Source organism: Mytilus galloprovincialis, chromosome 4 (genome assembly GCF_965363235.1).
Source record: "Mytilus galloprovincialis chromosome 4, xbMytGall1.hap1.1, whole genome shotgun sequence".
NCBI classification, from domain to species: Eukaryota; Metazoa; Mollusca; class Bivalvia; order Mytilida; family Mytilidae; genus Mytilus; species Mytilus galloprovincialis.
This window is the reverse complement of record NC_134841.1, coordinates 58,408,068-58,430,405: the sequence shown is the minus strand read 5'-3', so window position 1 is coordinate 58,430,405 and position 22,338 is coordinate 58,408,068. Positions and strand designations below refer to the sequence as shown.

The 22,338-nt window shown below is 31.0% G+C and overlaps 1 protein-coding gene across 17 annotated transcripts in view; it reads right to left on the bottom strand.

Moving 5' to 3' along the window:
* Positions 1 to 22,338, bottom strand: part of LOC143072534 (leucine-rich repeat-containing protein 49-like) — a 93,911-nt gene that overhangs the window by 49,765 nt on the left and 21,808 nt on the right. For all 17 annotated transcript variants that reach the window (XM_076247506.1, XM_076247509.1, XM_076247510.1 and 14 more), the window contains 5 exons: positions 19,251 to 19,356; positions 17,634 to 17,837; positions 16,138 to 16,204; positions 14,054 to 14,197; positions 7,527 to 7,588 (listed from right to left, as the gene is read on the bottom strand). In XM_076247506.1, the coding sequence (XP_076103621.1) occupies positions 7,527 to 7,588; positions 14,054 to 14,197; positions 16,138 to 16,204; positions 17,634 to 17,837; positions 19,251 to 19,356 (583 nt within the window). The remainder of the gene's footprint in view (positions 1 to 7,526; positions 7,589 to 14,053; positions 14,198 to 16,137; positions 16,205 to 17,633; positions 17,838 to 19,250; positions 19,357 to 22,338) is intronic.

Here is a 22,338-nt window from a genome sequence, read left to right as displayed (position 1 = left end):
TTGGCCCAGTAGTTTCAGAGGAGAAGATTTTTGTAAAAGATTACTTTAATTAACGAAAAATGGTTAAAAATTGACTATAAAGGGCAATAACTCCTAAACGGGTCAACTGACCATTTTGGTCATGTTGACTTATTTGTAGATCTTACTTTGCTGAACATTATTGCTGTTTACAGTTTATCTCTATCTATAATAATATTCAAGATAATAACCAAAAACAGCAAAATTTCCTCAAAATTACCAATTCAGGGGCAGCAACCCAACAACCGATTGACCGATTCATCTGAAAATTTCAGGGCAGATAGATCTTGACCTGATAAACATATTTACCCCCATGTCAGATTTGCTCAAAATGCTTTGGTTTTTGAGTTATAAGCCAAAAACTGCATTTTACCCCTATGTTCTATTTTTAGCCGTGGCGGCCATCTTGGTTGGTTGACCGGGTCACGCCACACATTTTTTAAACTAGATACCCCAATGATGATTGTGGCCAAGTTTGGTTTGATTTGGCCCAGTAGTTTCAGAGGAGAAGATTTTTGTAAAAGTTAACGACGACGGACGACGACGGACGACGACGACGGACGCCGGACGCAAAGTGATGGGAATAGCTCACTTGGCCCTTCGGGCCAGGTGAGCTAAAAACAAGAAACGAGAAACACTAATTTACCACAAATAACACATTGACAAATACTGCACATCAGATTCCTGTACAAATCTGTAAAAATTGCAAAAAAATCCAATTAAAAAAGTGTTTAAAGTGAATACATCATTACACTTTATTCATTTTTCACTCTTTTAACCCATATGGTCACATAATATATTATGTCCTTTTTACATTTTTTGTACATGTATATGCACAAAAAAAAACTCATCAATATTCTATTAACATGATTAAACGTATCATGTGTAATATTTCTCTGATTTGAAGTTATAACATGCTATATGACATAAACATTCATAAGATGCATTTATGAAAAGAAAATTATTGCAAAGAAAAAGCTATATTTCAACATGTGCTTACAAATGATAAAAAAATATCAATTATGGATTATAATACTTTCATTTTTACAAAAAAAAAACACCAGAAAAAAAAATAAATACCAATTTCTTTTTCACAATAGAAAACACTTACTTTCTGCCATTACGACAATTCTTCACTTTTTCTCTATAGTTTCTGTAATGCCACATGATAAACTATGCTTCCTCTCAGTCCTTGATGCATTAAATTGTCTTTACATTATAAGGACAACACATATAATTCCATTTCAAATGCAACTATTTGCTCTATATATATCCATGTATACTTGTTGCTTATCAAATTTCCAATCTCAAATTATTTCATTTTCCATAAAATTTACCAAATTAATAAGAAATCTCAGTTGTACATTTCCATTAAATACAAATCTAAATTGAAATCACATATCAAGAATTCCAATAAAGTTGCAAAATTAAAATAAATTATCCCAATTTCCGTTGTTCTTTACTCATACATTTTTATCAGTAAGATCTTTTTATGATATTACTGGTACATGAATTTCATAAATACCAAAACAAGAAAACTGTGAAAAACAAATGTAAATAAACTCCTTCCATATACAGATTTAAAAATTTGGGTGAAATAAACAAACGTCTGTTTCACTGATCATAGTATCTAATCTCCAAGATTACTTTCAAATCTTCTTAAAAAGACAAACTGTCAATTAGTAAAAAACAAATTCCAGCATGTATATTATCCAAAAGACTTATTTTTTAAATAACCACAAGACAAGTTTATTAAACTGGAAACTCAAATGGGTTAAACTACACATTATATTTTATATAGACAAACATCAACAATAGGTCAATTCTTATTGAAAGTATAAAAAGAGGTATCGTTTGAAGGTTGCATGCATAATATTTACAGTATATATAAAAGACAGCTTTTAATGGGTAGGTAGGACAGCTCTAATATCGATTTAAACCTGTTCTAATATTGATTCCTTTTAGTATGTTTTATGTTTAACTAAAATATCCTCGTCTCTTTCAACAAATTTACTCTCTTGTCTGATTAAATAGTTTATAACAAAGATAATTAGTTTTGTTTGAATACTGAAAATGTTTCTTTCGTTGAAACAACAATTTACATTTTAATTTCATGAAATTTCTTAAATGGCACCATAATTTCTGTTCTGATATAAAGGAATTTAATTTGTTGAACAAGGTGTTCACCTATAAAAATGTCATTAACTCTATAACTGATTTGTTTTGTATAAATCAAAATAACAAAATAAGAAAAAGCAGTTTGATAACAAAAAGACCACTTTACATCATAGAGCAAAGCAAGAAAATATTGTACATCATCAAGTCATCATACATGGTCTTCAATAACTGGGACAGATCTATGTATATATTCGAAACATTAACATATAAATACAGTGTGCTCCATGAGCAAACTAATCTTAGCATATGTGATGGAGGTGAAAATTGTTCAAACCTTATTGAATAGATTTTCATTGCTCAGATATGGGAACTGCAGTTCAATTGAAAGCATTTTGATATCCTTGATATCAATTCTCAGAAAAAAGAGAAATCAAAGATTTATGTCCCTGTTCATATCCAGTGCAAATTGAACAAAATTATTCTAACCTCTAGTATTAATAGTAAATTCCGAAACTGAAGTGTGCAAACTCATTGAAGTTCTATCATTATTTTCTATTGAATATATTAGCAATATTGGCTATTGTGGTTGGTCATACATATCAGATATCATTTCTAAAACTTGACACCCTGTCCAAACAATGAATGCCAGATTTTTTAATCCTGCTTTTCAAAAGAAAATTATAAAAGGATCATTGATGCAAAATAAGAGTTTATATCTTTATGGATCTGTAGCAAAAAGAAACAAATAAATGTTTGTGTCAAGTACCCAGATGACCTTAGAGTATGTTGACAATTTATGTCAAATGTGAAAATTAAAAACAAATGCCCACATCTCAGTCTTTTATTTGATGCTTTAACTTTAACCCTTGACCAAAATTTAAAAGGGTTCTTTTTACCCCCATGTGTATTATCTAGGAAAGATTGGAAAAGATACGATTTATATCACACACTTTTACTATAACTGTAGATGTACTACTGCTGTTGACTATGAGTGTTACAATTCTTCACTGCCAAGCTGCTGACCACATATAAAGTTCTGCTTTAAAATAGTTTCTGATTTTCACCTTGCAAGACTCTTATAGGTAGTCAATGTCGTTAAACACCCAATAGTAGTAGTAATTTCTGATAAAAATGTGACAGAAATATTTGTTGGAGTAACTTACTGAAGAACAAGGTTGATCCAACATAACCCCCTACTTTAAGAGAGGAGGTATAATACAGATGACAAACAAAAACCATGATCAACTAGATTTGAAAAGACAAAACAATTATAAAATTGAGAATGGAGATGGGGAATGTGTCAAAGAGACAACAACCCGACCATAGAACAGACAACAGCAGAAGGTCACCAATAGATCTTCAGTGCAGCGAGAAATTCCCGCACCCAGAGGCGTCCTTCAGCTGGCCCCTAAATTGTCAAAATCAAAATCCATAAATCCTAAAAAAAAAGAGTACTTTCTATAAAGAAAACATTTACCTATTTCTCCTCCAAGTAAGCCGCGGAGTCACATCCTGCTCCAGAGATTGATTGTCTACCTTTTTGGCATTTTTGATTGAAAATGAAATCCCCTTAACACCTAACTTGTCCATTTTCCTATGTCTTTCACACAGACAGTGAAGTAACTGTTGTTTAAATCTCTCAAAATCCATCATCTCTCTACGAGACATTATTAATAGTCCACTCCAAAACTTTAATCCCTCAATAAGTTATTTACTGTCCATTCGAGTCAAAGTCAACAAACTTTTAAGACCTTTGTTTTTGCTCATTATATTTAACTTTTAAAAATATGAAGATTTGAAATTCAGTCAAGAATTTATTGTACTTCTACGTTTTCTTTTATTTCTTCAAATCTGTGTTAGTATGTTACAGTAAATGTTACGTAATAGCTGCAGTGAATCAGAACACATGCTGGTGCATTTACTTCAAATTCTGTGTAAAATTGTATCCAACAGGAAAATGCACATCTATACCACAATTTATCAACTTTTTTTCAACCAATTTTGACCATTTTAAATTGATACAGTATATCAAATAGCTCATTATACTTTCAAAAGAGAACAAACTATAATACCACTTCACATAGCTATAATATATCTTAGTCAAACATGTCAAATATCATACTGAAACCATATAAATCATATTTGGCAGAATAAAGACACATTCAAATAAACCAAATTACCAAACTGGTGTTTCTGATCAATATTGCCTTGTAACACACACACGCAAGTAAACAAAACAAATTTTTAAAATTCTCACTCTAAATGCATTTACAAGTTAAAAAACTATTCAATTTTTCAATTTTACTTTCTGATTTTCTTTGTTAAAAGTGGGACACACAAAAAGATTGAAGAAAGCAAAAGATTGAAAACTTTGTATAGAGATGAATGAGTTAATTAAAAAACTTCTGTAATTATCAACAAGACGACTCGCTTTTTATAAACCGAGGTATTCATTACAACTTTCCTATACATGGTAATGAACTAGTACTCTCTATAAATTTAATTTCTAAACTTATTTCTGTTATAAATAACACATACAAATCATTAAAAGTAACTTGATATCTGATTTTTTTTTTATTAGAACCTTAATAAAATTAATATATCGCATGATTACACATATTCAACTGATCAGAAATTTCAACTGATGCATTTAAATAAACAGGTTATTTTATATGCCATTTCCTTAATGTGTAGTCATCATGATACAATATACTAGAAGCAATAGGGCAGAAATCTTCTATTTATATCAACCGCCTTACATTAAATTTTAAAACAGAACAACTCAAAGAATACTTCAATCCACTTTTTTCATAACATCCCAATTCTATAAGATGTTCTATGAAAATTTAACTTCAAAGTGCTTGTTGGTTTTCATTTTAAATCTGATCCCTATTTGTATATACTTCACCCTCTTTTCATTATTTTAATGTCTCTTTTGATATTTTGTAATGATTAACATTGTTATGAAACTGTAAAAATACTTTAAACAAGAATGTGTCCCCAGTACACGGATGCCCCATCCGTACTATCATTTTCTATGTTCAGTGGACCGTGAAAATGGGGTAAAATCTCAAATTTGGTATTAAAATTAGAAAGATCATATCATAAAGAACATGTGTACTAAGTTTCAAGTTGATTGGACTTCAACTTCATCAAAAACTTTAACCTGAAGTGGGACAGACGGACGAATGAACAGACGGATGAACGAACGAACAAACAGACACACAGACCAGAAAACATAATGCCAATAAATGGGGCATAAAAACTAATGTTAATAAACTGTTATCACAGAGAATTGTCTTGCTTTTTTATAATTTCAATAATGCAAAATATTAAAATAGCAACACTAAGAACATGTAAGTTTGCAAATATTCAAAGTCAATGAACCATGTCTAAACAATCTCCATGGAAATGAGATGTGCCAATGCTGATACAACTGCATACCAAATACCATTAACTTATCATACATAGTTTCCTTTAATCAATCCCAAACACAAACTTATACATGTAAACTAAGCAAAATTTCAAAGTCAATAAACCATGACTTAGGGGCAGGGTCAAATAATTTCCATGGTAATGAGATGTGCCGATGCTAATACAACTGCATACCAAATATTTTTGACCTACCACTAGTGGTTCCCCATAAACTGACCTAATCAACCTAATACATGAAAACTAAGCAAAAGTTTCAAAGTCAATAGAGCATAACTGAGGGGGCAGGGCTAAATAATATCCATGGTAATGAGATGTGCCAATACTTATACAACTGCATACCAAATATCTTTGACTTACCACAAGGCCACGGTTTTTTAATTTGTTGGTTTACGGATTTTCTCCATGAAAAAGTCGGGTCGGTCGGTCGGGAAAAAAATTAAATAATATCTTTCAAGACAGAAGACTGATATGCAAAATAAATATATATTTCACCTTTCTAATAATATGTTTGTTATCCTATTTTGTCATCATTTCTTAAATTTTAGTTTAATGAAATATTATTACTCAGTTGTAATAAAAATTGCATGACACTGCCTAATAATTTCCCGTAAAAAGGGGGTGCACGGACAAAGACGTAATTAAATTTCATAAAGGAAGACAAATTCACATAGCTCTTAATCAATTCCAGAAAACTTGGTGAATAATGATCTTCAAGAACGAAAACTGATAAAGAAATAAATGTAAAAGCGTGGTAAGAAAATAATTTTCAATACACGCGTCAAAAACGTAATAGACTCGTCCACTGGAAAAAACTAGAATATCGGGTTAACCTGTTGTCACGCATTCCCGTTTTTATCCAAATGGACGAATTTTTTTTATTATCTATGAAACAAGAAAATTTTAAATGATCTGTTAATATTCAGTACTTTAACTTGATGTCCTGAACTTCCACCTGTCCACATTTGGACAAGTCTATTTCTATGAGAAGATGCATCTTACGGACTATTGACAAATAAGAGAAACGAACTTATTGTGTAATTGGTTTTAAACACTAGTTTCGTTCCACAAAAATATTTGTCCAAACGACATGTCAAGGTCGTTAATAATTGATTTATCTATTTTTAGAAACGTAAACTGGACGTTTCATTTTTTCACAACAGAAAGTGTTATCAATTCTGTTAGTGATTAATGCATTTCATTTTATAAAAAAAAGGATAATTTATTTATTTTTCAGGGATAATGCATTTGTTAGGGTCGTTGGGAATGAAAAAGCATGAAAAGTCAATTTTATTTTTATTCTGGAAATAGACAAAATCAGGTCGGCGGATCCGTAAACCAACAAATTAAAAAATCCTGGCCCAAGTGGTTCACCATAAACTAGCTTTAAAGTTGATATGCACTTCAATTCAGATTCAATAATGACAAATTACAATTGTAAACAAGGTGTCACAGTAAGAATTGGACAATTGAATAAAGAAGAATACGGTTTTACTCCAAATCTATTCTGAGTCAGCATGTGAAGAACACCTTCATAAAAATAAATAAAAGTAAAACAAAAACTGTATACATATAATTTTGATATAAATTTTTCTTTTGTGTCAGTCACTTTTAGATATGCTGCCTAACTATGTAAGATGACTGCAGCAATTAAATGTAACCTAGCAGTATGGGCTTTGCTCATTGTTGAAGGCCGTACGGTGACCTATAGTTGTTAATGTCTGTGTCATTTTGGTCTCTTGTGGATAGTTGTCTCATTGGCAATCATACCACATCTTCTTTTTTTATATCTATCATAATGGTTTTTTCAGCAACATTGTCACCAATGTGAAACTCTGTGAATCAAGAGAAACTTTCTCAAAAATGTATCAAGCTTTGAGAATTATACATTCAATACATCACCACATGCCATTAAATCAACGAATACCCTTTTATTATACATACTCTGTATAACTTACCTCGAAATTTCATTAAAACTCAGAAACAGCCTCTGTAAGCTTGGTAAATTGTCCACATCAACCTGAAAAATCATCTATTTGATTAAACATTCAATTATAAAACAAAGAAAAACAACTCTGTCATGACTTTAAAGTCTTTTTGACAAAAAATGTTCAGGATACTGACATTCATGGAATATCATCTTCCATGAAATTTGAGGGTAGAGGAAAACAAAAAATTGAAAAAATTGAAAACTGGACAAAATACAAAGTCTTAGATACTTTGTACTGGAGTATATAGTTTATGATGCAATCAAATTTGAATCTCTCAGAGTAGCAATTTCTTCCAGAAACGTGAAACTGAAACCAACAAAAAAAAAAGAATCCACACTATTGAAAATAAACAACACAAATTGATATACGAATGCATCCTAGATTTGGAAACTGGTCTGAAATGTGCATATATGTACTAACAAAAGGTAAAAAAACATGGAAAGACAACTAAATAAAGAAAGCCTATTTCACATCTATTATTCAATACTAAATAGGACAAAAGGAAATGAATCAATTGTAAATTAATTAGATGATTGAGATCATTTTTGCACAATTAACAGAATGTGAAGATAGTTATTATGAAATGTAGTTTATATTGTCAAAAAATAAATGAAAATAAATTTACATGTGAAAGCATGAAAACATAGAAATAGCATAAATTGAAAAGAAAAAAAAATAAATGTTTAAAGCCAATATTTAAAAAAAAGGTTTAAATAAAACTTGGTTTATATATAATAGTTTTTATTTACAGTATACTTGTAGTTTATAGGTTAACAAAACAATACATGACTATAGTATAATCTACTCAAATCACTATTAGTTTATATGTAAGGCTGTTGCTTATTTCACACCATCCAATATTCCAACAAATTTTGAATATATAAATCAATGAAAAAAATAGTATGACTCTCTCATATATAATAAAACCTGTCTTAACTGACCTCTCATAGGTACTTTGTTTGGATTACAAAGGTTAAAAAAGATAAAATTATTCAAGAATATTCATTGTTTCTGTTTGAAATGTATCAAGCATGTCAAGTGAAACCCATACTAAATATTTAAAAGCTAAAAAAAGAAAATACCCAGACATGACAAAATTCAACATATCTTAAACAAGAAATCAAACGACCAGATTTATGACAAAACTGATTAACAAACACAATATATGAGAGACAGCAATCAATGACAATCATTGAACCATTGAAGAACAGGCTCCTGACTGGGAACTAAAATATAGAAAGTGTCAAGGTTAAAACATGTATTTGAGCACTCAACCCTTTCCCTTATCTGGAAGAGTGGGAGTACAGCTAAGTATCAAAATCAATTTTTTATAAAAATCAGATGGAAACAGCTTATCTCAACAGATTGGTACAAAGTTAAATGAGAGTTGATATATATGTGGTCAATTTATATTTTTTTTTTAAACTTAAGGTATATGACCACAGGACATAGATGAAATATGACCATTGTTATCCATTTGTTTGATGAGTTTGAGCTTTTTGATTTTGCCATTTGATTCGTAATGAATTATTTGGAAAGGTATTTATGTAATAAATAAATGTCATTACTGATGAACTTACTACTGAGCTGATAATACCTTCTTGGACTTAAGCTATGTATTAATCCATAGTATTAAGACATTTGATTGAGGCATACACATGACAAAAATGACCTGATACTTGCTACACATATACTGAAACATACTAAAAGGTTAAATAACTTATCAATTCCTTGTTTCCTATAACAGGTACACTAATTTGACATTAAAAACATTTCATAATATTATTCATTTTCTTCATCTACCCTCTTTTTCTAAATTTTGGAAATTTTGGAAATTCTGCATTTCACAGTAAAGGCCACTCCACATTGATTCGTAGTTCTTCAGATTTACTTGTTTCAATATTTTTGAAACCTAAAAAAAAATATACAGACATTCTCTGTACAAAACATGAATTATCTCTCGTTCTAAATTAAATTAACAGTCTTTTTCAAAATGCCATAGCTTGTTCATCAATTCACAGCGAATTATAGTTGATTGGAGTGTGCAATTATTTCCTGATTCTAAAAACAAAATTTTTACAAATTGAAATTTGAACTACCATTCCTCTTACTTCAAGTATCGCTTGCTAAAATATTCAATTTAGAAAAATACCCCCCTAAAAAATACAAATTTAGCTTTTCGCCTGAAGAACAAGTTTTCCATATGAAGTGACCTAACCTTGGTTTAATTCCTAAGTGTCTGCTATTACATATAATAAAGCATATAAAATCTATTCTGTTTCCAAAACTGAGCAATCTATCATAAATCTGTTTCACATTATACCATTCTCCACTACATTTTAAAATTCTGACATTTTGTTAACAATTGTTGCTGCAATAATAACTCAATGTTTGTGTAATTTTTGTGACATTGTTCATGATTTTGATTTAATGATAAAAAAAAATTGGTAATTACAGGTACATCATTTAAGTGTGTACTTAGTTCAAAGTTTGCTTGGTTGCTAGGTGAACCAGATATTCATCAAGTATAGAAACACCACTCACTCTATTCTCTATAGAAACAAAATGCTCAAATAGGTTTATAGTCCATACTTTTGGTACATGCTCCATTAATTGATTAGCGTAAATTAATAATTTATACTCTTTCAAAATTTAGCAAACCGGCTGTGGTCTGTTCTTTGGTGGGGTAGTTGTCTCTTTGACACATTCCCCATTTCCATTCTCAAATTTGAAATGAAACATTGACTGGCAAACAAGAAAACTTAAACCTTATAAATCTATGTACACACTCAAAATGATACATGTAAAAAAAAATTGAACAATTTCTTTTTTCTGAATTTTTTCCACTTTTTTCTCAGTCCAAGAATAAACTAAATATATATTAATAAACTGCTGCACCATAAACACTCCATTCCCCAACAATTCTTAAAAAAAGTTTCGACTTTATTTTACAAAGTCCTATGCTTCTTTCCAATGACTAAACATGTTTATTTAACTGATTTAATTTTGAATTCCTTACTACTTTGAAGATTAAACTCCCTTAACTGTAGAAAGACAAAGTGAAAATTGTCAAAAAGTGCCTTGATCCTCAAACCACCACTCTTTATAATTTGTCAAATTTTGGAATAAAATCCCTCAAGGCATACTTGGATAAGAGTGTGGTACGTTAGATATTGCTTCTTTTTATATTCAAATTCCCATTACTCTAAAAACTGAAAAGACTAGAGTGAATATTGTTTAAAAGTCTACAGACTTTAAAAAATAATTTGATGATGTTTTAAGTAAACCACTTATGGCAAACTTGAGTTAGAGTGCTTCGTGTGAAAAATTGCTTACCCGGTATTTTTCACGCTTTACAGTCCTATAACTCTGGGTTACAAAAAAATGAAAATTGTCAAAAATTAACCAACAGACCACGTTTCTAAAATTTTTGGTCAATGTAATTTCTGACTGAGAGGTAGACAGATAATGCTGTTCCATGTACAATTAAATCGCTTCAGTCGTAATACATATTAACTTTTTATCTAATAAAACTACACAACATTTCATATACTACAATGTATATGTATAGACTGATATAATATACATTTAGATTACTCAACAACTCAGTAGGATATAAACAACTGTATTTTAATCATTTTCATTTGTTACAGCCAAATGACTTGAGTGTGTAGGTAGCGGTAATATCTTTGGTAAGCTTTCTTGCTACTTGAACTGTAAAGTCATTATTAGGTTAGGTATACTCACCTCCTTTAAGAGAAGACTAGTCTGACAGATAATCAACCTATCTGTGTGTAGACTACTCTGAAGGTACTCTGCAAGTATACCTAACCTTATAATGATTTCACAATTTAGCTAACAAGCAATTGATGATATTATCTTTACCTACATACCTAAACATTTTTTTCACTCAAACTCCAAATAACATTTTGTACATCAAAAAATTGATTTCCATAAGACAGTATCCATTCAAAGAAAGATAACTCCTGCTGATTAATAGTTCTTAAAATTCCATAAAAGCTGAAATAACTGGACTAAGAGAGCAGACAGATTTTTAGCAGACACAACAATTAATGCACTATATAGAGTTTTAGTTCAATAATATTTACCTTTCTACTCTGTTGAAAAAGTCATTTATGAATCAACTAATTATTGTATATAAGTGTTACCCTCTAATAGCCTATGGTCAAGTTGAAGTAATTGAAACCAGTTTGATGCAGTCTTTACACATTTCTAGATTTATATCAAAGAGAAATTATCAGAGACAAAAGTCAACACAGCCCACCAAGGGAACATACAAAAAATGTATATAAAGAAAAAAAATAATACAATTTACAGGTGATTAAACAAGTGAAACTGCGAGCTACTGCTCACTGATGATACCCCCGCCGCAAGTGGATAATATTAATAGTGTAAAAATATGCAAGTGTTCGGTAAACAGGAAGTTGTCGAGTGATGAATCTGAAAACGCATCACACGGCATAGCTGACTTATATAAATCCTGAAACCAAATTTCAGAAATCCTTGTATTGTAGTTCCTGAGAAAAATGTGACGAAAATTTTCAACTTGGCTATCATGTGTAAAATCATACAAGTGTTCGGTAAACAGGAAGTTGTCGAGTGATGAATCTGAAAACGCATCACACGGTATAGCTGACTTATATAAATCCTGAAACCAAATTTCAGAAATCCTTGTATTGTAGTTCCTGAGAAAAATGTGACGAAAATTTTCAACTTGGCTATAATGTGTAAAATCAGACAAGTGTTCGGTAAACAGGAAGTTGTCAAGTGATGAATCTGAAAACGCATCACACGGTATGGCTGACATATATAAATGTTGATACCAAATTACAGAAATCCTTGTATTGTAGTTCCTGAGAAAAATGTGACGAACCCCGCCGCAAGTGGATAATATTAATAGTGTAAAAATATGCAAGTGTTCGGTAAACAGGAAGTTGTCGAGTGATGAATCTGAAAACGCATCACACGGCATAGCTGACTTATATAAATCCTGAAACCAAATTTCAGAAATCCTTGTATTGTAGTTCCTGAGAAAAATGTGACGAAAATTTTCAACTTGGCTATCATGTGTAAAATCATACAAGTGTTCGGTAAACAGGAAGTTGTCGAGTGATGAATCTGAAAACGCATCACACGGTATAGCTGACTTATATAAATCCTGAAACCAAATTTCAGAAATCCTTGTATTGTAGTTCCTGAGAAAAATGTGACGAAAATTTTCAACTTGGCTATAATGTGTAAAATCAGACAAGTGTTCGGTAAACAGGAAGTTGTCAAGTGATGAATCTGAAAACGCATCACACGGTATGGCTGACATATATAAATGTTGATACCAAATTACAGAAATCCTTGTATTGTAGTTCCTGAGAAAAATGTGACGAAAATTTTCAACTTGGCTATAATGTGTAAAATCAGACAAGTGTTCGGTAAACAGGAAGTTGTCAAGTGATGAATCTGAAAACGCATCACACGGTATGGCTGACATATATAAATGTTGATACCAAATTACAGAAAGGGTGGATGTGTAGTTCCTGAGAAAAATGTGACGAAAGTTTCATGGGACGGACTGACTGACGGACGGACTGACGGACGGACTGACGGACTGATGGACGGACTGACGGACAGACAGAGGTAAAACAGTATACCCCCCCCCTTTTTTAAAGCGGGGGTATAATTAATGGTATGTCTAATCTGCCCAAGTTAAAAGGATTTTTTTGTTCATGTTCAATTTTCATGTATAGAAAGTTTTAGTTTATGAGTTGACATATTTCATTCAAATGTGATTTAAAGGAATTCTAATTGTAATTCCATTAATGATTTTTAATTCTAAACTGAAGAAGATAGTTCAAATAAACAGATCACATAATGACAGTAAATTACTTCCACTTGACCCAGAGATAAACTTGTCATGATGTAGAGTGGAATATAAGAATGTTGTAAATAGAACATAATGGTGATAATATGAAACACCATATAAAATGTATTAAGTCCAAAAAATAGTGTATATATTTGTTTAGGAGCCGGCTGAAGGACGCCTCCGGGTGCGGGAATTTCTTGCTACATTGAAGACCTGTTGGTGACTTTCTGCTGTTGTTTTTTTTATGGTCGGGTTGTTGTCTCTTTGACACATTCCCCATTTCCATTCTCAATTTTATATTGTATTTACTGTTTTTGCATAACTTCTAAAAATCTGAAGAAAACAACTGTAGTTGTCTGATTTCCATAAAAGGCCATTAAAATAAACAATGCATAATTTCAACTTGCAATAGGATTTGTCATTAACAAAATGCTTTTGGTTATTTTTTTTAAGTTAAAAGCAACACTTTTTATCGTAAATAAACAAAATTAAATTAAATAGAGATACATTGTAAATTCCCTTCCCTTGAAGATCAGAAGATTTTAAATATCTAAATAATTTGAATTATTATTGTTAAAATTTACGATCCTACATTACATTTTAACATTATACATACCACAGTTTTGATTTTGTTCCGTCGAAGGTTTAGCTCAGCTAAGGAATCCATACCCGATAAGTTATCTACATGTACAATGTGATTTCCTGCTAAATTAAGCACTCGTAACTCTGTCAGATGATTTAAATTTTCTATATTGGAAATCTGAAATAATATAAAAAAAACATTTTGGGATTTCTTATATAGATAAATTCCTTTATACAATAAATAGGGTAAATGTAATCTTAAAACAGAAAAAATTTACATATTTTTAAAAATGATCATACTCTAAAACCAGAGTGATTTCTGAAAAGCCAAGAGCCTCTCATTTATATCATGATTGGTTCTTGTTGCTTAACACCAATTACTTAAAGATTAATGTTGAAATATGAATTGTTTGTTGAAGCACTCAAGAATTGTACTTGATTGCTAATTATATAGGGATGTTAGAAACTGACCAATTATTAATGAAAACGTTTGGTTTTAAATCTAACTATTGATTAATATTTTTAAAGCCCTTTAGGCCGTTTTTATTTAATAAGTTGGTTTACGGACATCAGCCCAAAAATCTTCGGGTAGGAGGAGGGGAAAAAATAAATTTAAACTAGATCTTTCCAGTTTTTGTTTTTTTACTTGGTTTACGGATATCAGCCACAAAAAAATAGGGTAGGAGGAAAAAAAAAAAACAATTTAAACTTGATTGAAAAGACTTATTTATAGTTCTGTAAAACTTGAAAAGCCTTTTGATAATACCTTTTATTCAGCATCTTTTGTAGGTTTTGTGGAATTAATAAATGCGACAACAAAAACACATCACATAGAACAAGTCAATATTAAAAGACAAAGGCAAATCTATAGGTGTTGACATGCATATTGCATGTCAACACCTATATAACATGTCAATTAAAAAAGAAAATATGCCCAAAAACCAATGCATCCTGGGCTGGAGGATTAAGGACTTTTTCTTTATCCGGTGTTTCTTGAATTTCCCAGCATTTTATCATAAGGTACTTGGTATTAAAGTTGATAAGAACGTCAACCGGTGTAGTTTCAGGTGTAACGGTTCCATTGTCATTTATTTTGCCGTGGTCACTACTGCCGGCCCTTATTTCTTCAATCACAACATTAAAGTTTTCTAATTGTTCATTAACGACTTGACCTATGGTTTCATGACGAAGGCATTTCACAAATTTTTTGTCTGATAATATTGAATTGTTTAGGACGTCCACATCCAGATGGATGTACACTGGTTCATTCATAGTAAACAAACCATGCCCTGATATCATCTGTTTCCTAAACGGAAGTCAGGGTTTAAGGATGCGCAAACACGTGAACAGCTAACCAGTCACGTTTCCAGTGCACTGGTTCACGATTTTTTAATGCAGTAATAGGAACCAGAATTACGAAACGTAAACACAAAAATACCGTTTAAAATTTTCTTAGTAAATCGATAAATATGAGGTCGGCGGAAATAATTTTTAAGGGCAAATGTGCGTTTATTTTTATTTGAATTAGCGAAAATTCGGGTCGGCGGATCTGTAAACCAACTTATTTAATAAAAACGGCCTTATTCTTTACATTGTTTTGTAGTATATCCAAATATTAAGTCTGTTTAGATTTCTGTTATTCTTTTAATCAAGTAAATATTTAATTTGCATTTCATACCTGGCTAAAGATCTTTATGCAATTAATAGAGAAGATCTATTTAGAAAAAATAACTTTTCAGTGCTGCTTTAACAACTATCATTTTTTTTCCCCATGTGTTTCAGGTTATTGTGTTTTTTTGGTTCAGACCGTATTTAATCTTAAAATTGAAATCAATAAATCATTTAATAAATCAAATGAGTAGGTTGTTGTAGTTTGTGATAGGTTGTGATAGGTTGTGGTAGCAATATAGTATTTTGTGTTAAACAATATTTGAAAAACAGTTATTTTGCAGTATATAGTCATCAACTATTATTTATAAACAAATCAGAAGATTTCTTGTGTGACTATTCTCTTTAGAATGACTGTTTTCTGTCCCAATTCTTAATAAATCCACCTGTCTGGTAGACATATTTAGTGGTGAACAGGGTGACCTATCAGACATATTTCACTGTACTTACCTGATTTCCATGTAAATCTAAAACATCTAACTTGAACAAAGTATCTAAGTTTTCTATCCTCCTTATCCTGAAAAAAACCAGAAAATTTAACTAGAATAAAGAAGATAGATATACAGTAAAACCTGTACAAACCGGCCAGCTACGGGACTATGAAAATGAGCGGGTTTGGACAGTGAGCCGGTTTATTCAGGTGTCTGTTTTGACCAGAATTAAATAACTTGTGCTGTCCAATATATTGTATGTAAAAGTTCTGTTTGATTGTAAATTATTTACTGATAAAATAAAATACAGAACCCAACAACGAAATAACATATGCTCGTTGTTTTGAATCTTCATAGTCATTGGCTATACTGGTTGTTCCTCGAATTAAAAAAAAAATCACCGTGTTTTACATATCCTCGTATGTCCTCGTATATCAAATATACCTCGGTAGCATCAGTCTCCGACTTGACAATTTCACTTTCACTTCGTTTTTCATTGTTTTCATTTGCATGATAATATTTGAGTTGTTTGGATTGTGAGACAAGAGTTTTGATTTACTTCCATGATCATTAATTTGAAACATTGATATTGCCGATTAAAAAGCCAGAATATTTTCAAACAAAATTTCATCACTGTCGAAACATTGTCCTACAGTGTTCAATACATATTGTTTGTTGTCATCCGGGTGTTCTACATTATCAGGGTCATTGGTTAAGGGGTTCACAACAGGGAACCCAGAATTTCGAAAGCACGATGTAAATATCTTACTCTGTGATTTTATTTTTTATATGCAAGTTCCAATTATTTTAAGTTCTATTCGAGATATATTAGGCGTGTCTTTTCGTTTGACACGTTTTGATTCAATTAAGAGTATTGGGACTGCATCATAAGACCGGAATTTGGATTACACAGGGTCCGGTTTACAAAGGGTATTTTAACAAAGTCTTTGAAGGGAAAAAAATGGGACTTTAATTTTCGGCCGAAATAAACAGGAATCCGGTTTATTCAGGGTCTGGTTTACTGAGGTTTGACTGTACGTACCTCAAAATGTGTGAAGTGTTAATAGCAGATGCACAAGTTTCATAACATTTGGTTGCGGCATACTTAAAGAATGGGAACAAAAAAAATCAGCAATTTTTCATTTATTAAGGGGCATAACTCAAGAACAGTAAAAGTGACGCCACCAAAATTCAATCTTAATCTGTGATTTGTGGTAATAAGGATTGTATAATGTTAATTGAGGCAAACTAAAGTTAGAGAATGAAAACTAAAAAAATTGGCAATTTTTCATTTGTATAGGGGCATAAATCTGAAACAGTTAAAGTGAGGCAATCAAAATTCATACATGATCTGTGCTTTGTGGTAATAAGCATTGTGTATAAGTTTCATAACATTTAGTTGAGGCAAACTAAAGTTAAATAACAGAAACCTACTTTGGGATGTACATACAGACAGACAAGGGTAAACCGCCATAAAAAAAATCAGATTAGGTCCAACTCTCCTAGTATACTAACCTGTTTTTACCTAACATAAGAACCCGTAATGATTTCAGTGCATTCAATCCCGCTATTTCTTCTATTTGATTGTCATACAAATCTAAGAATATCAAACGTTTTAATGAACTCAGATGCTGGATTTTGCAGATCATATTGTGTTGATAATTGAGCAGACGTAGCTGTTCTTCTCCCTCCAAAATTGGACATACTGTTAGTTTCCGTCTGAAAATATTAGATAATGTAAATATTTTGCAGGCAAAGATTACATTAATGATTCATTATTCAATTAATCAATAATATAATCACATAGTATAAGTAACATAGACTTTCTAAACAGAGTAGTAAATATTAAAGTAATTGTCATGCTGTGTTAATTTTCATGTTTTTATAATACAAAAGAATAAAAAAGACCGACAATTTCAAAAATTCCTCAAAATATCATACCAAATGTCAATAAGTCTTTAATGTGAAACAGAACAATAGTAACTCTAGCAAAAAATATAATTAATGGTGACCCAAATGGTGAGGAATTGTCATGTACTACATGCACATGTGCATGCGCAAAGATTATAGTAGTTAGATAACACAGATATACAGATATATAACACCATGGTTTTTCAAAATATATAACTATTACAAACAATGAAAAGCTGTGCCCTGTGGCTTTTTCAAGGATTTAAATTCTAAAATTTATTAAAACGAAAGGAATAAATTTAATAAAATTGAGAATGGAAATAGGGAATGTGTCGAAGAGACAACAACCCGACCAAAGAGCAGACAACAGCTGAAGGCCACCAATGGGTCTTGAATGCAGGGAGAAAGTTATTTCATGTATCATTGTCATTCTTGTTTAGTTTCTTTTGTTACCTATTCTGACATCGGGCCTTCTTTGGAACTGAGTTTTACTATTGATGTGTGTTTGTTTTTTCTACATTGGCTAGGGGTAGAGGTGGTATGAGTGCCAATGAGACAACTCTCCATCCAAGTCATCATTTGTAAAAGTTTATCATTTAAGCCTTTTTGTGTTATTGTCCCAACATGCTGACAATGGACAGACTAACTGAGGGATGGACAAGGGTATGCCATAATACATCTCATAAGATGTTGTATAAAAGAATAAAGGCAATGGTCTATGAAGTGATACTGAACTATTTTTTACTGTCTAAAAGATTGTTAGCCAATGGATATCAAGCAACAAATAACTCAATCAATCTAATGGGGCTGTAATTATACAATGTATCATTGATGCATAATAATAAGGAATCATAATTGGATTCATTCTTGGTAGTTTCGAAAGACAATTATTATAGAAAATTTTGTAGTCTTTTTTTATACTATTCCTCCCTTATTTCTATGACTCAACTTCCTAAGGAGAGGAATATTGTCTTGAAGTGAATATATGTGATAAGTAAATCAGTGATAATTCAATGACACAGAGTTCATTATTTATACTGGTAAAACTACAGATATATCTAGACCATGATTTCCCTCTAAAAAATTAAGGTGTACGAAAGCTTCATTATTTAATGCATATTGTGCTTTATTCTTTACCTAAGCACTTAATAATTAAGTTTACTCCTGTTTCATTATATTATGTAATGTAAAAGTTCATAATTCGCCATTTAAATAAAATACCTGTCTAGATTAAGTCTGTCTGGATTTGAAGATCTTTCTTCAGGTGTTCTATAAACTACAGGTATTCCTGGAGCTGATGGACTTTCAGCAAATATTACTCTATCACCTGTTAATTTAAAAATAAAAAATACTTAAAAAGGCACAAAAACATGTAGATCTCAATAAATTACTGTTGCAATCCTTAAAGTGTAGTTTTTATGACTGCTTTCACATTTTTTTTTTATCAAAACAACCCTGCATATCGAGGTATCCACTTTAGTGATTTTATCGTCCTAAAGATTTAACAGGCGTTGGTTGGTTCACTGTTGTTTGGCATATATAAAAGGAATTGTTTTATCCACTTTAAGATGCTGTAAAAAAAAGTTGTATTTTGTAGATTATAATTTTTCTCAAAAAAGTGATTTAGTGCATATTCTTGAAAATAAACAAACCAGGATAAAATTTCTGAAAATTGTTTGCCCATGACTGAAAACATTTTCTCATCAAGTTATTAGTGAATCGATACCAGTATTTGAGACCTAAGTATTTCAGCCGAAAAGTTCTCTGGACCTTTTTCTCATTCTTTGAATTCAAACTATGCACGAGTTAACATTGCCATTATAATATCAAGCTTAAGTTTGTCAACACAGATTTTTTTAAAATTCTCTTAGTTTTCAGTGCACTTGTTAAAAGGCAAGTGAAAATTTCTAACAAATTAAGCACGACTCTCATTTTTTTCATTTTTTTTTTCTAGTGTTCATTTCAAAGTTAGTTCAGTTCTTAAGCACCGACCAATTATTATTAGACTAATGAACTTCTTCTAGACATCTGATTACATAAATCTTTTGATCGCCAATCAACCTTTTAACAAATTATTTGCAGACAGTGCAAACTTGCCAATCTGACTATATTTACAGAATTAATTGAATCATCCTCTGTTGTGGCATGCTATGCTTTTCGTCATTCGATTGTATTCTCAAGATCTAATATAATAAATACAAATGCACTGACATTCAACTTGTTCATTGAGTATAATATATAAGGTGTTATTCTAACTTTAAAAATAAAATCAATTGTTCAGCAAATAAAACAAATGAAAAGCAAACAAATAGAAAAGTCTATATGAAGTAAACAGCTCCATACGTGTCTTAATGTGAAAGTATTTTAATAGATAAAATCAAATAATATTCCACAATTTAAATGAACATGATTAATCTTATCACTTGACAAAATTCATACAAAGGCAATATCTAAATCATATATCAAAAGATATAAAGTTGAAAAGAGAAATTTGTCTATTGGGTACCAAAAAATTGAAATATTTTAACATCAACCATGTAATTTGCATTCAATTTGAAGTGTTTCAATTCTTCCTTACAGATAATGTGCATAAAATGTAAATTTATTTTCATTCTTTTTTAGTCTTTGTAAACATTGTAAATCTATTAAAAAGAAGGTCTCAAGTATTCCAGAAGGCATGTTTTCATTTTTACTGTAATGAGTGGATCTTTTTTCACAAGAAGAGGGCGAAAATTCTTTTAAATTAACAGCACAATGGGTGCATGATGTAAACACAGTTATTCTCATCTCTGGGAGTAACCCGAATAATTCTGTCGTTATATTCCGCTGATCTACGAAGGCTACATTAACGCCTGAACGTCTTCCTCAATAAAGACGACCGTCAACTGGAAAATTCACACCGCTATGCAATATGGGAATTTTGATTTAAGTTGGCAGCTAAAGAAGGAGGAGTTTCGGATGTTAATTGATGTTAAATGATGTAAACTGATGTTAATTGATGTTAATTAATTATTATCGGATTTGTGTTAATTGAACACACGTGTTTGGTAAGTGTTTGGTAAGACAACTACAAGACAGTTGCGCAGACTCATTATCCTGATCGCCGCCGATTGGCTCTCTCTCTCAGAGAGCAGGCGATGCGGCCAATGATCATAAGGAGTTCAAGCCCTCGTGTGGGAGAAAATCGGACACGGAAAGGGCTTGAATTATTCGAGTTACTCTGGGAGTGTATGCTGAATAATAAACAAAACAAAAATAGCATCCCCCAATTCTGACCTGTCGATTAAGGTATCTAAACTCTAGAATTATCATCTGAAAATATTGAAAAATCGAAAGGAGCTTACATTTACAGGTTCTATAACTAAAAATAATGTTGCAGAGGATTAAAGAGAGAGAAAACTATGCATATCACATACAATGTCAATATTCTGAATAAAGTAGATAAAATCCCCAGTCACATACAATGTCAATATTCTGAATAAAGTAGATAAAATCCCCAGTCACATACAATGTCAATATTCTGAATAAAGTAGATAAAATCCCCAGTCACATACAATGTCAATATTCTGAATAAAGTAGATAAAATCCCCAGTCACATACAATGTCAATATTCTGAATAAAGTAGATAAAATCCCCAGTCACATACAATGTCAATATTCTGAATAAAGCAGATAAAATCCCCAAACTATGGAATGACAAATCTAAACATCATTTAATCAAATTGGACCATAAATTATGTAAAAATTTAATTAAACATTCTGATCCATCTAGAATATCAAAACAAATCAAAATGGATTTATCAGGAAACTTGCTTTAAAGTTTTAAAATTTAACAATTTAAGTCCCATAACTCTTGAACAATAAATTTTAAGAATCTGTAAAATATAAAAAGAGCTAGCTTGTCTTCATACATAAATTTGACACAATGAATATTTTGTGAAGATCAACCCAAACTTCAGTTACTACAAACAATAGGAAAAATAAAAAGAGAGACATCACTTTACCATAATACACCAGTTGTTCATAGGTTAAAAAGAAACCCCTGCTTGAAGTTAATTATGTACAGTGCACCCTTTCACATTTACTGACCAGCCCTTTTAGTGAATTTGGCAATGTGCAATGAAAAACAATAAACAAACCAGATTTAAGCAGTTAACTATCCCAAAAAATTACGCAAGAATATACATTTGTTTTTTATTATAATTTGGAAATATACATTTTTACCCAAATCATAAAAGTTTATATTTTGAACTAATTTTAAATTAGTGATATTTTAATAGATTGTTTGTTTTTACAAATGTATTGCTATT